Genomic DNA, 16,455 nt, shown 5'->3' on the forward strand with positions numbered 1-16,455 from the left:
AGTCCATGGGTAGAGTTCAGTGCCCTTTGAGCTTGGATAGGGAAAATGTTAGACGTCTTTATTTTACTAAACTCTAAATGAGAGTTAGCATTTCTTCAGTTTTGACTGTAGACCACAAACTGCAGAAGTGTTAGCGGTACATTTGACTGTCACTGTAGCAATCTCAGATAATTTCATGTCACCATTGTTGCAGATAGCCTGAAGTACTTTCACAGTCATACCACTTGAAATCACACAATTAGACCTGCCTGTAAATATTGTTATTTCATGTGTTAATAAAGGAGAACTATTACAACACAAATTTGTTTTTTTTAAATATTTAGTATAATTTGTTTCCTTTCTAATCCTGTGTATCTCACTTCTTGAAAAAGAAGTTTTATTTTAAAACAGTTCTAAATTTACAGAGTTTCTCAAATACAGTATAGAGAATTGCCATATGCCCCACACCCAGTTTCCTCTGTTGTTAACATCCTACATGAGTACGGTACATTTGTCACAACAGTTGTACCAGTGTTGATACATTATTTTAACTAAAGCCCATGCTTTATTCAGATTTTCTCAGTTTTCCTTAGTGTTCTTGTTCTTTTCCAGGATTCTGTCCAGGACACCAGATTACATTTAGTAGTCACGTCTCCTTTGGTCCCCTTGGTTGTGACAGCTTCTTATAGGTTGGATGTTTTTCTCATGGTTAGACTGGTTAATGTGTTTTTGAGAGGAAGATCAGAGAGGCAGAGTGCTGTTTTCATCAAATATCAAGTGCGCATGCTATCAGCATGACTTACAGATGCTGTTAACCTTGATCACCTGGCTGAAGTGTAGTATTCATCAGGTTTCTCTATGGTAAAAATTAATCTTTTTCCTCTCCTTCCTGACTGTACTCTCCAGGAGAAAGTTACTATACACAGCCCACACTTAATGCCTCACTACCTTAAGAGTGGAGTGTCTATAAAAATTATTTGGAATCCTATGTATTTTATGATATAAAAACAATCTGAGACCAGATCAGTAGGCTTGTGCTGTCTGCCAAAAAAAGTCCATGGCACAAAAAAATTAAATTCTGGGTTAGAGAATGTTTCTGTCATTGTATGGGGCAGCCCTTTTTTGAAAAAAGAAGACTGACTTCTCAAACAGGCTAAAATCCAGACCTCTTAGTTTGTTTTTCTAGGCCCTGTCTTTCTAGCTTCATCTCTTATCACATTCTTTTGTATCCTGTGTTCTGGCCCTGGGCAGCTGCCCACAGCTTTCTGAACAGGCTCTTGTTCTATTTTAAGCCTCCTTACTTTTTGTGAGAATGTCCTGCTTACCAACCTTTATTCCCATTAAAATTCTGTTTCAATTTATGTCTTCTGTGCAGCCCTCTCATTATGATAGATGCTTTTGCATGTACTTCTATTACTGTCTATCTCATTAGGTTGTGTTTTTTAATATATCTGCCTAGACTAGATTGCATGCTCCTTGAGAGCTGATCATCTTTATACCCTCTTTATCCCTTATAGTATTATTACCTAGTATAGAACCTGGTTTATAGCAATTCTTCAGTACTGACTGAGTGCATGATTGGATGAGGGAGTGAATAAAGGGGGAACTAAATAGGAAAGACCGCAGGGTGGTGGTGAATGAGTGATGCTGCAAACGTAAGTGTTACAGACAATTAAAAAATTCTTCTCAATTTTAAAGCTAATTGTGGGGGAGGAGGAGAATGGGAGATTGGAGATAAAAGTAGAATAACTGAGAAAATAACTTTCTTCTTTCATTTAAAAATGTTGTAAATATATTTGGAGAGTAAGAGCGAAGGAAGATTGAACCATAAGCCCATGCTCCCTAAATGGAAACTTTAAAAATTTTTTTTAAAATTTTGTTTTCTTTGCTCATTGGATTTATAATAATTTATGGTACTTTTTACACTCTTAACATTGCAAGGCCTGCTTTTATTTATGTTATTATTTACTTTTTATTTTAATAGTTAAAAATTTTTTTTAAATAAGCAACTCTTAAGATTACTACCTAAACAAAAGCCAGGATGTTAATAATAACTTATATCTAATCACATGGTCTTGCCACGTTCCCCCATTCTCCCCACCCAAGCAAATGATTATTCAGATTCCTGGGTTCATTTCTTTACATTTGCTTTTATATGTTTTGTGGCATTTTTTATTATGTATTCCTTAATTTTTAAGATTTTATTTAACTTAATGTAAAGGAAATTATGATCTATGAAATCTTTTACATTGAGTATTTAACCTCCAAGTTGTAGTGGTTTGCTAGACACAAAAGAAGCCTCAAGGTAGACCTTTTTTTTTTTCCTGGAAAATTTTTTGACTAAAAGATATTTTGTGGTAACAAAATTGAAGCATTTTAATACTTAAATATATAATGCAGTAAAATACAAGCTTTGAATAAATTTTTGTGATATAGTACTTCAAAGATAAGGAAATTATTTTAGGTTAGACCTCCTAGATTCCCAGGATTTTACTCAACTCTTTTTTTTTAATTAATTAATTCATTTTTATTGAAGTACAGTCAGTTACAGTGTGTCAATTTCTGGTATACAGCACAGTGTCCCAGTCATGCATATATATACATATAATTCATTTTCATATTCTTTTTCATTAAAGGTTATTATAAGATATTAAGGGTTACTGCCTTAAATTTTAAAGCTATCTAAGGAAAGATTAGTTGAAAAAACATCTAAGAGCAAAAATAATAATGAGAATAGTAGTCTGAGACTTAGAGGATGAGGAAGTGCCTAAGTTAACAGAGAAGAGAGGATAGGAGACATTCATCAAGCATGGGGTAAAAAAAGACCAATAGGAAAGTAACTCACAAAACTTAAGATCATTTAGGGGAGGTAGTTTCACTTTTAGAGTTGACTTCCCAGATACTTGAAGGCTCAAGCATTTTATTTTTTTCATAAATGCCTATACTCTGAACAGACTCTCTTTCTTTCTTAAATATCCCAGTTAGCCATGGGAAAGTTTGACATCAAGAGAAGCCAGTTAGTTTAAGGGAAGGGCTCATGTAGATTTGCATAATTTGGGGGAAATCTGCGAAACACACTGAGTGATGGAAAGAAATGCTATAGCATGCTCTGTGGCTTTTTAAGGAATTTGTCAGGAAATAGATAATATGCAAATGAAATATTTAACATTAGGAAGTTAACCACTAGTGCAAGATAATACTAGGATAATACTAGGAGGACAAGAAAATTCAGAGGTGAGAGTCAAATTAGCACATATAGAAAGAAGCAGTGTGATTTCTAAGAGGACAGCATATTTTATACAAAAGAACTGAAGCCAGAATAAGAAATGAAAAATAACACACACACACACACACACACACGCCACAAAACCAATTCAGTGACAAAAAAAAACCTTCAGGTCTCCAGATAAACTTGATTCAGAGTTCTGTAGACCGTGATGCTATTCCATTGTTAGGAAGATTCTAATCCAGTTGAGTGATTTGTAGTTCTCTCCACCCACCCTCACATTACATTCATTATCTTTGTGCTTGGCACCCCAACATCTGAGCTCCTTGCATGCCCAGTCTTTATGATGGCATCATTATTTTGTCATCCAAAATGGAAATTTGAGACTCATCCTTGTTTCTGTCTTCCCCGAGGCTTTTCACTAAGAAATCAAATGCAGATTAGAATTAGAAATCTCTGTTCGCATAGCCTGTAAGCTCTCCTCTGAACTTTTATATAGACCTTCTGTCTTGACCTTCTCCTGTTCAATCTTTACCCTAATATCCAGGTTGCTTTCTCAAGGGTAAATTTGGTATTCACGTGCAGATAACTTTTCTTTATTAACACCGTGTCCCTCAAGGTTAAAAACTCAAATTTTACAACATTGCATACAGAGATTTTTCCTAATCTGGTGTTGTCATCTATTCCCACCATATTTGACAAGTTGCATTGTGTATGTTATTTCTTATTTGCCATAAGCTTCATGAATAGAGGGTGATTTATTTTTTCTTTATTACTCATGCTGCTTACTCCATAGAAGTTAAAGTTAATGGATATTTAGAAAGTTATTTTGCCATTACAAGTGAGCTCTTAAAAGGATAAGTTAAAGGAAGAGAGAAGTGAGAATAAAGACCCTCAGAGGTTTTAGATGAACTAATTTCTCTGTCCCTAATTAAACTTGCTTACACCTTTGATACATGTGTATAACATACTGATTTGTGGAGTGATTGTGTGTTGGTCATGGCTTACTAATGAGGAGTTGAGGAATTTGAATTGTCATTCTCATTTTTTCTCTTACTACCTTTCTTTATGATTTTTAGGAAATGAATCTTTCTGTACTCTGGTTTTTTCATACAAAAAGGCAGGTTGAATTAATTTCTAACATATCTTTGAAGCTGAAATGTTCTATGATTATACAAATAAATAGCTTCAAAAATGTGGTTATTTTTAAAAGCAACCATTAGTCTTAGCTAGCTCTGTTTAAATAATTAAACATGTAAATTTCACATGTCAGTTCTTAATTCATTCCTTTAGTCAAACTACAATTTACTGGTTGACAAATACTGTATTAGATAAGGGATATAATTTAAAAAAAAATTTGTCTTTATACAGCTTACATTTTAAAAAAACTCTTAGAAAAACCAAGAAATCAGTTCATGTCTATTGAAGAATAATTTTTTTTACTTTTTAATATATTTGGGCATTTTTTATCTGATTATATATTAAAATATATAGTTAAAGTTTATTATTTTCAGCATATATGTAACATAACTTATTGAATTCATCTTGTATTGGATGTTAGATGATTTATAATTTTTGCCATTATAAACCATTGAAAAAATACTGTGATGAGCATCTGTATAAATAAATCTGATATATCTCCCTTTGTCTTTTTCAGTTTCTTGGCTTTGTAAACTTGTTATAACTAAATTTTAGCTTATTCAAGGATGATCATTCTCTTAAATGAATTTGATCTGTATTTGAATTCCAGTTTAACTTCAAAGGTTTGGTAGTTAATTGACAGCATTTCCTTTTAATTAGATAAACTTCTTTGAGAAAATGACCTAAGGATAGAAATTTTTTTGGGTGAGGATTTAACTGAAACTGGTAACCATCCTGAATGATATCACCCTAGCATGAAGAAGTCACAGTCTGGTTTAGATCAGGTAGCCTCTTGAACTGTGCTCCTGGAGTGAGGTTGGGGGGAGGTAATCCTACCTTAATACAGGTCTGAGCTTTTATACAAACTTTGATAATATCAATACTTGAGATAAGCCCTTGATCACTTCACATGAGAACCTCTAAAACACAATAGTTTCTGCACTTCATTTATGCACTTAGCCCTTTTTAAGTTTATAGACTACAAATGCAACTGACCCTTGATTTTTCAGCATACATGCATTCTTGAAAAGGTTATTTAAGATAGATTTTGATATGTAGAGTTCATGTTCATTTTACAAAGCAAGAGATGTCCCAGTGGAAAAGGTTTAATAAGCCCAACTTTCTCATATGTAGACATTGTAACTTTTTATCAGGAATTTAATGTACTGAGAGTTGTACATGTTGTACATTGTCTTGATGTATCTCAGTAAGTTTGCACTTCCTCCTTAACCCATCTCCAAATTAAAAACTAGCAAAAGGCTGTGAACATATCATCATCTGCTGTTTTCATTTGCCGTTGAGTTGGTCAGAGGTGGTGGACCAGCCCTAAGCATGAGCATCAAGAGCATACTTTTGGCCAAGTTGTTTATCGGGCTGCCTTGTTCATTTTTATGTTTATTGCTTAGTTGGGGCCATGGATATCTGAAGAGTTGATTGTTGACGATAGCACTAATAGGTTGATTTTTTAAGTTTTGAAAATGTAAAATACCTAAAAACAAAATATCTAAAAATTCAATGTTTGGATTATTATGAATCTTCGTGTTGAATGTTAGAAAATCAAAAAGTGCTCTAGAGACTTTACCACCTATAAAATAGAACACATATGGTCGCTGAAGACTTTCTTTTAAAATCATCTCTAAAATGCAAACTAAAATTAAATTAGTTATATAGATTACTCAGAGTCCCTGGGTCTGAAAGAAATGAGGCTAGACTTCAGGGGCTAGAAAACATGATTTTTATTTAGATGTAAGTTTGTGGACTGATCCTCGAACTATAATGTTTAGAATATATATATATATATATTTTTATTTACATATATCATTGCTATGAAAATGATAACAGATTTTAACTAATGATAACTTGGGAGATGGTAGCCTTTTATAGGTTGTAGATTTTTAGATCACTTAATTTTTAGCAAATGTCAAGTTCTGTGCTGAGTACTAAGAGTTATAAAAGAATAAGGCCTGGCTTATCATGATGCAGGCAGACTAAACTGGGAAAGCAACCACATAGCTGCTGTCGTAATACTCTAATTACAATACCTGTCTGTGCTGTTCAAAATAATTCTGGATTTTTTTTTGAGGGCTGAGAAATTTACTCAAGTGATTGTCATTATTTGTCCTCTTTTTGTTGACTGTGTGCTATGGGCCAAGGGATAAGCTAGACTCTGGGCATTACAAAAAAAACAAAAAACAAAAACATTTCTGGTTCTTATACTTTTTAGAAAAATATTTGAAGGGATGTTTAAATTGAACAGCAATCAACTTGCCTCTCTAAACTCTTCTCAACGATTTTACCCTGAGAGGATCATTGTTGACCCTTGAAACATTTTTTAAAAATCAGTATTTTTAATGTTTGGAAGAAGAAATATTTAATGACCATAACTGCACTGTCAGAAAAGAAAGAAGTTGTATTAAGAGTGGTAAGAAAAGTCAGATTATCACAACTATATAAAGTTAAAAGCCTATTCCTCTCTCCTCACAAGATAACCATCATTAATAATTCTTTCTGTATCCTTTTAGAAAAATCCTTTCATACATTTTAAAATAATGTAGACAGTGCTCTGGTCTCAAAACACATGTATTATTATATATTTTCTTTTATCTCTTGAGAGTACAATATGATAAGAGACTCGATAAAACATACTTTGGTAATCTGCTTTTAAAAATAAGTGAAATATGCCAGTGCTTCTGCTATAGCTCTGTTTTAGTAGAGTCTGGTTCTGTAGTCTGGTACATCCTTAACCTTGGGCAAGATCTCACATGGACTCACAGTATATTAAATATTTAATTTTGGTAAACTTCTGTCCATTTCCATTTCATACAATATCCTTTTCATGACTTGTCAATTATATCCTTAATTTTTTTTCCCCAGCTTGGTTGGTTGCCAGTAGAAGCCCTCAGGTTTGCTAGTTACAATTAACAAACTAAATTCATTAAATTCTACTGTTGATATATTTTATCTTAAGTTTTCTTTTAAGTAAATTATAACAAAGAATTTGTAAAATGCTACATTTTGTTTATAAGTAAAACTCATGATTAAATTTGAAGAAGTAACCTCCCCCGCCACCCCCTAGTCTTGATTGATTTACTTAAGGAAAATGATTTGCTCCTCAGTTTGGATATATCATTTCTGCCCTTAACTTTGGCATTATAACTGAATGAGATCATGCTTCATGTGTGTTTCCTTTGTTGGTATTTTTAAAAAACATGCTAATGCTAACGCAGATTATAAATAAACCAGATTAATTTTTGAAACGGAAAAATGTTCCTTCCTCCAAATGAAAAGTTAAATTAATAGTACTTCAGTTGTTTAGTATGGTGGAACAGTAATATGTTTAGGTTTCTCTTTATTTTCATATACATGTATTTTTCTTCTTTTTTTTAATTGAGGTATAGTCAGTTTACAATGTTCTGTCAATTTCTTGTGTACAGCACAATTATTCTGTCTGTATATTCATTTTCATATTCTTTTCCACCATGAGACATGTATTTTTAAGATATGAAATGTTGGTATATATTACTCTCATCAGTTTTCTTTTTATCATTTTTTTTTTAGGCTCTTTTATCCTTGAAGTACCTTGACATATTTACATTGTTATCTCAGTAAAGGATATTGAGATAGCAGGAATAGCATTCTTTAGTTAGTAATAAAGACAAATTAAAGAAATAATGAGATCACTAAAAAAAAACCTTAGTTCCTTCTATAATTTAAATTTCAAGAGTCAAATTGCAGACTTCTGTTTATAATTGGTCACTCTGAGGAAGAGGTCATGGATAGAATTTTTTATATGATTTGTTTTGTTTTTATTTTGTCAAGAGAAATATGTAGTAATACATTCCATAAATACTTACGTGGGTTTAGTTACAGATCTTTATCAAATGCACATTCTTTTAGAAATAATATAATACATAAGATACAGATTTATTTTAATGCACAATTCTTTTGATAATCATATAATCCATGTTTTTCCTTCTCGTTGAATAAAAGCTCTTTAAATTCTAGGCAATTTGTAGGTTATTTTCATCTTTGTTATTGAGCTTTGTGAATTTGCTTTTGGGTGAAGTATCATGATTCTTTTACCAAAAGGCCCTCGTAGAGTGTCTCTTCAGATAGACTATTCCAGGAAACAAAGGAAGGTTTGCTGTGTTATTTGACATGTTGTGAGTGATGAATGAGCTAAGGAACAAAGGCAAATGAAAGAGAGATAACAAACTTGAAGAACTGCAGAGGTTGTATTCCAGTTGAGTGTGGTAGCACTAGATTATCTAAATTTAACAGTATTTGTTCAGGCTGAGGCCAAAGAATTTGGAGCTATTTTCAGATGCAAATAGTAAGCCTATTTTAGAAGCATGTTTGACCATTAAGTGACATTTTGGCAACTTTTCATAACATCTGGGCCTCCATCTAAATAGATATATTTGTTATCTGTATTCAGTTATGAGAGTGGAATTTGCTGTTTACAATAAAAGATGCCTATATATGTGTTATATATCTGGATGGTAGGGATCTAGATGCAGAAGAGTTGGGATTCTTTGACTAGTCTACTATTTCTTTCTCTAAACCACCATTGCAACAATGTATCTTACACATTTTTAGATAAAACATCTAAATAAGGAATTCCCTCCCTGAGTTTGGTAACTACCAAATATGTATGAAAAATGTTTACTTGAAAAGGTGTCGTTGTTTCACTGCACAGATTTTGAAGTGTTTGTTACTTTGATGGCATCCTTTCTGTTCCATACTTCAGGTTTGCTCACACACTTATGTGCCTTTATAATTTTTTTGGATTTCATATTCATGTCTAGTTAAAGTTTTATTATTATTCACAAGCTATAAATATAAATTATATATTCACAAGTTTAAATTATGTTCTACTTGATTACTTATATTAGCTACAGTCAAGTAGAAACATGAATGATGACTTGAAATTCTGTAACATAACAACAGTAATTTTTTATTTTATTGATATGTGAATTTTGATATTTTTTTCTAGAGGTATTAAAATATCTCTTCAGTCTTACTTATCCTGTATCAAAACAGTACCCATGTTTTCTGGAGTGTAGTCAAGTGTATTTTACTAGCAATATATAACTGCTACAAAATGGTGTTCATCTTGTGACCAGTTGCAATTTTATTGAATAGAAATTCTTAATTGTTTTCTGTTTGGGATAAAAATGTGTCACTGATGGGCTATAGGCAACAGGTTATTTGAATATGAAATACTTTACTCTTTTTCATATTCGGAAGCAGGATTATCCTCTGTCTTAATAGAAAGCTTCCTTGTTGTTAAGTATTGACAACTCTTAAGAACCTTGTAGGTTATTATAGGGGAGGAAAAACTATTTTCCCTCTATCATTGTTAGTTCTTAGCTGAGATCCCTGTAATAAAAGATACAAGAAAAAAGCAAACAAGTTTATTAACGTGTGTACCTTGTATACACATGGAAGATACCCAGGGAAAAATGAAGAACTCAGAGAGGTAGCTTTAGAATTCAGGATTAAATACCACTCAATTCAGCAAAAGCAGAGGGAGAATGTAGGCCTCTCAGGGGGGAATAGATGATTTTTAGGAGAGATGAATGGGCCTTAGAAGAATAGATGGGAGAGATGATAATCTGTGAGAAAGCTTGTCTGCTTCTAGCCTCATATCTGTGATGAGTCAATCCTCTCTGGTTGATGAAACTCGGGAAGGGGATTTATGACAACTGAGTTCCTTTGGGAGGATCTCTAGGCAGAGAGTGGAGTTCAGAGGAAGCCTCTCCCTGCATTTGCTTTTTTTCAAGTGCCTACAGCTTAAAATAATTAATATTAATCTATTTATGGTGGCATGTCCTGAAATCCTACAATCATATTTTGGGGTGTTTTATTTTGCAACCCTTCATTATCAACTCTGTTCTTGCACTCATGGTATATGATATTTACTTCATCTGCTCTTTTATCTTTTGATTATTGGCTGATGTAGGATAGCACCATAGTGGTGAATAGATATGAAATTATAGCCAAGATAGTGGATTATATCATCTACGGTGCATCTTTGAGTACTTACATATTCTCCCCCAGCAGGCAGGGCCATCATTTCCCTTAGTCCTACTTTAAGGTAGAGACAAAAACAGTCTAAGCCCTGTGGTTAGTATATATTCTGTTTTCGCTGAGGTCTAGCTTATATACAGTCAAGTGCATAATTATATTAGTCTTTTCTTTTTAACATTTTTTTATTCAGTTATAGTCATTTGACAATATTGTGTCAAATTCTAGTGTAGAGCACAATTTTTCAGTTATACATGAACATACATTTATTCATTGTCACATTTTTTTTCGCTGTGAGCTACCACAAGATCTTATATATTTCCCTGTGCTATACAGTGTAATCTTGTTTATCTGTTCTACATTTTGAAATCCTAGTCTGTCCCTTCCCACCCCCGCTCCCTTATATTAGTCTTAAGCGTAATGATAGCTTCGTTCTATTTAATAATGTGCACATCCTTATAACCACCACTTAGGTCAAGATATAAAACGTTTCCAATAGCCAGGAAATTTAACGTGTGCCTCTTTTCTGTCTATATAGCAGTACCCCATACTCTTCCCATTTCCACTGTTCTGACTTTTATCATCATGGAGTTTGTGTGGTTTTGTGTCTGGCTTCTTTTGCTTAATATAATGTCTCTGAATTTCATCCATATTGTTGAGTATAATAATACTTCTATTTTATTTCTATGTACCATTCTCTTGTATACATATGCCACAATTATCTATTCCTCTGTTGATACACATTTGAGTTGTTTGAAACTTATTATGAGTTCTTTTTGCTTCTAATGTTATTGAATAGGATATATGTAAATATTAACCTACAGTTACTCTTATAAAAATTAATTTTATTGAGATACTATTCACAAACAAAACATCTCTTTTTTAATAATCAAGGAAATTGAGGTATAACTTACATACAGTGAAATGCAACCTTTAAAAATGTAGTTTGAATTTTGAAAAATGAATATAGACATGTATGCCACAGCGGTCATTGTATACCATTTCTATCACTCCAGAAAGTTACCTTTTCATCTTTTGTCATCAGTCCCCTATCTCAGTCCTGACAACCACTGATCTGATTCTTGTCTATAATTTTACTCTTTATAGATGTCATATATAAAACAAAATCAGACAGTATGAAACCTTTTGAGTATGACTTCTTTTACTTAGAGTAATGCTTTTGAGATTTATCCATATTTTTGTATCTATCAATTGTTTTTATTGCTGAGTAGTATTTCATTTTATGGATGTAGCACAGTTTGTTTATCCATTTATCAGTTAATGGCAGAAAATAAATGGTGGTTACAAGAGGTTAGGTGATAGGGACATGAGGAGATGTTGGTCAAAGAGTGCAGACTTTCAGTTTGCTATAAATTATAATAAAAATAAAATTTCATCAATTGTTTCTTTTCTATATATCTTTAGTAGTATAGCATTGTTTATGTAGTATGCAAAATCACAAAGATACAGTGGCTGCCTTGCTATTTGAGATTTCATAATATAATTTAGAAAGAAATCTTGCTAGGTAACTCACATTGTGTTCTATAACTTCATTTACTATAGCAAACACTATGGCCTCATTATGGCCTTAAAAGTTAACATGTCTCTGTAATTGTCATCTTCAGTGATAGGCAGATGTAAACAGGTTTTTAAATTAACGTGTAACTCTCCCTGCAGCGTTTGTGTGTCAGGATTCAGTCTCCTTTTTAAATTACCTTTAAGAATCAGGGTTGAAGTTTAGTAGGAAGACTACCATGCTGCTGATTTGGTAATTCTTTTTTTACAGAGAAAGGCTTCCTTTTCTTTATTCCTGTTTGCTCAGTTTTATAACTCAATTTTTATTTTCTAAAAGGTTTAGACCAAGGGAGCTACAATGAGAAGAATAAATTCTCGTATTTTGTTTTACGTATGTTCATAGACATATCTGGCAGGTACTTCAGCAGTCCGTCCTGTCAGTGGTTCAAGCGCTATAAACCAAGTAGTATTGTCATTTGCTTTTTTAATTCCACTTATTCCTTCTGTTTATTCCTTCTCTTTCTTGATGCCAAAAGTTTTATAAAACAAGAAAAGGCTTTTCCTTAGGAAGTTGTCAGCCATGGGAAAAATTTTAGCAGATGACTTATGGAAGAATAGAATAGTTAATGTCTTCTTGAGATCATCATCTATTGATTGCCTCAACACTTCTCTTACTGAAATAGGTACAAGATACATAAAGGAAAGCATAGCTTAAATACACGTCATTCCTGATTTGTGGTAATCAGCAACGGAGGATCCTTTGTGAGATTTTTGAAAGAGTAGGCCATAGATCCTCAAGCTACCTTGGAAGTTCTTTTGTTAGGCATGATAATAATATACAAAAGCCAATATATGAAATATCTGTAAACTTGTTATCAGGATATTAATATGTAACTCAGTGTATAAATAAAATGTATATCCACTTTTAGTGTTCAAAAAATGAATTATTCTAAATTATAGCAAAAATGGTTCACCATATCATTATGATTTCCAACTCTTATGTTGAGTTTTGGAATTATTGATATGATCTTATGTCTTGCTTAGTTTTTACCAGTTTTAGTGAATTCCTGTTTGAGCTACAGTTTGACAAAATAAATTTCATGAAATGACTTACCTATTAAATTGAAGTCAGTAAGTAACATAGAATAACATAAGCAGAGACTTTCTCTAAATGTCAACAGTATTGTTAATAGTGCTGAATCTTTTCTTAGTTTCTAAGAGAAGTTACTTTCAAACATTTTTTCCAACCCTTGTAATGATAGGAAGTTTGGAATACCTTCTTAGTCAGTCAGGTCATAGTGAACACAGTGTGACACTGTGCTTGGGCTGCCTGTGTTTGAATCCTAACTCTGCCAACTGAATATAAGCTGGTAGGTAGTGTTGAGATGGGAGAATTTGAGGAGTTGACTAGTGCAAAAACCAGCCAGTCAAGAAGAATGCCATAAGTAGTGTCCTGAAGGCCCCTTTTTATGCCAGAAAGGAACTCTTTATTTGTTGAGTGATGGAGATTTCTGAGGGGTCGTCTGGGTAGTGGATAGGACATTCAAGGGTTTGGGGCAATAGCTAGTTATCAAGCACAGTGAAGGTACTTCAGTATCGCAACAACTAATATATCTGTACTGGTGTGTAATGGCTCAGTATTGGCCTGGATTGTATATTAGGCAAGGGAAAGAATGAAATTCAGAGACAAGATCTCTGACTAACCTGTCCCTATAACCCTGTGTGTCACCCTGGAAATATCTGCTCATCTGACAAAGTTATATACCCTATTATCACCTAATTTCTACCCTTCTTAGTCTGTTCATCTTGTGCCATCTTTCTGTTGCCTGAAACATCCTGTCCTAGTATTACTTGACAATCATCTTAATTTAAAGTGTTAATCTAGGACTAGTTGATGTCACCCAGTTAGTGGTTTATTCAGAGGTAGGACTTGTCAGTAGCATCTGTGAAAAATGAAGCATGAAAATATTGCTGCACATTTCAGCTCTCCAAAAGTTGCTTTATGGTGTTTACATAGTTTCATACTTGCCAAGGAATTTATGTTCCTATTTGACCTACCAGTTGTGTTAGTTTCCTAGAGCTGCCATAACAAAGGACACAAATGGGGTAGCTTAACAAAAACTTATTGTCTCACAGTTCTGGAGGTTAGAAGTCCAGAATCAGGGGTGTCAGCAGGGTTAGTTCCTTCTGAGGGCTGTGAAGAAAAACCTGTTCCAGACTGAATTTCTAGTGGTTTTCTCACAGTCTTGTAGATGCATTACTCCACTCTCTGTTTTCATCTTCACATAGTGTTCTCTGTGTATCCCTTTGCATAGTCTTCCCTCTGTGCATGTCCGTGTTCACACTTACCCTTTTACATCGGATTCCAGTCATGTTGGATTAGGGCTCATCTAATGACTTCATCTTAACTATATCTGCAAAGACCCTATTTCCAAATGAGGTTATATTCTTAGGTATTGGGGGTTAGGACTTCAGCATCTTTTTGAGGGGACGTAGTTCAACCCATACCACCAATATTGAATTTTTGTTTTTGTTTCAATGATAGAAATTTGAGGGTATCTGCTATATTATATTGGTTTTGTTGTTCTTTTGTTTTAAATATCTGAAATTTTTCTTAAATTTTAAACATTTTTTTTTAAATGGTATAATATAGACTGAAGACCAGTAATCATCTAGATGATCTGCTTAATAGTCATTTCCTATGGGTATATTTACTACTTTGTGAAAATATTTTAGCTTTTGAAATTTTAATGTAATTAAATGATGATGTGATGAATGACAATTTGGAGTCTGAATGCTACAGATACTGTTTTTATTCCCTTGTGGAAACTCTTCTGGTAATGTTTGTACAGTCTAGCCATGATACATTCTTTTATTATACTCCTTCTTTAGGCAATAATTAATCTATTTCCAGAAAGCATCCACAAGATGAGAACAAGATCTTATATACAGTATTATAGTATGTTCTGTTGTCACCAATTCTACATTAGATTCATACATTTACTTTGATGGAACTTCCTTGAAATTCTTCAAGTTATGTTGTATTTACAGGTGTGATTTCAGAAGGTCTTTTTTAAAAAAGTCAAATGGAGAATTCTCTATTTTTTTAATGAAAATCATTGGGAAAGTACTAGATGATATATAAATACTCTCTTTAGCCACTTCTAGGATGCTAATAGTGTAAACATGTTTGTGCAGGTTTTAACTGGATCATCTCGTCAAAGTTATTCACCTTCTGGCTATCAGGATTTCAGTAAGTGGGAATCAGTGCTGAAAATAAAAGAAGGACTACTAAGGCAGAAAGAACTTGTAATTGATCGGTGAGTCTTATTTTTTTTTAATTACTAAATACTTCAGGTATGCAGAAATGTAGATTAATAAAACAAATACCTTTGTTCCCAGTACTTAGAGTTTAAGAAATAGAACCTTACAAATACGTTGATGTCTCAGATCTGTTCACCCCCAGTCCCAGTCCCTTTAAGAACCACTGTCAGAACTGAGGGTCAATTGGTTGGTCTATCTGTCTGTTTTCTACCATCCTCCCATTTACATTGGAGTAACTCATCATTTGGAAACTCCTTTCCATTTTCTTTGTACATGTAATGTAGCAAGTTAGCTGTAATGCTGATGAACTGTCAAAGTGTGTATTTTACACTTGGGAACTATCAAACTGGAAAGCTACTTTAAGTATTACTTTTCTTTAATATACTTTAATTACTTAATTAGATTAATATACTTTAATCTAACATATACTAATATGTTAGATCTGGAAGCATAGAAACAATGAAAATCACAAATGTTTAAAATTAAATAACTTACAGATAAGAATTTTGGAAATTTTGGAGGACATTGCAAATATTTTTGCCTATTTGAATACCAGAGTTCTGAAAAAAAATTCTTTTAAACTTAATTGTCTCCTGATTATTCTGAGTAGTAAACCTTAATATTACTCAATTATATTAGTTATGATGTATGTTGGTTCTACATTATTTATGTATACTTTGGGGATAAGTAAACATGTTGTGTATCATGGTAATTGGGAAATAGTTTGAGGAGGCATTTTTCCTTAATCAGTGCTAGTTACTGCTTTTTTTCATCTGCTTATATGGGATAGAGTAGTAGATATTTTAGTCTTAAAATTAAATCCTAATTTAAGCCTTTAAATATATGTAATAATTGAAATTTCAAAAGATTTTGCTTAGAAACTTACCAGTATTAAGCAAGATCTGCTAGAATATAAACTAGAGCATAAACATCTGGGCTTCCTCATTCCCCACTATGTTCTCAACATCTTGAACAGAACCTGACATGCAGTACATGTGCTTAGTGCTTGATACTTCCATGCTTGATAAAGATTGTAGAAGATAGTTTTAACTGATTTTATGAAAAAGCTATTTTAAAATATTAGATATTTCTTAAACAAGTAGATTATATATATTAATAATGATAGACCTATTTCTCCCACTTCTGGAGTCTGAGAAGTCTAAGATCAGGGTGCTAGCAGATTCACTATCTGGTGAGAGCCATCTTCCTGGTTAGTAGATGTCCATCTTGTAGTAACCTCA

General features: G+C 32.9%; 1 protein-coding gene across 4 annotated transcripts in view; it reads left to right on the plus strand.

The window, feature by feature from the left end:
- Positions 1-16,455, plus strand: part of CEP85L (centrosomal protein 85 like) — a 149,225-nt gene that overhangs the window by 72,597 nt on the left and 60,173 nt on the right. For all 4 annotated transcript variants that reach the window (XM_064486741.1, XM_064486740.1, XM_031456223.2 and 1 more), the window contains exon 4: positions 15,089-15,210. In XM_064486741.1, the coding sequence (XP_064342811.1) occupies positions 15,089-15,210 (122 nt within the window). The remainder of the gene's footprint in view (positions 1-15,088; positions 15,211-16,455) is intronic.

The sequence above is a fragment of the Camelus dromedarius genome, chromosome 6 (genome assembly GCF_036321535.1).
Source record: "Camelus dromedarius isolate mCamDro1 chromosome 6, mCamDro1.pat, whole genome shotgun sequence".
Classification (NCBI taxonomy): Eukaryota; Metazoa; Chordata; class Mammalia; order Artiodactyla; family Camelidae; genus Camelus; species Camelus dromedarius.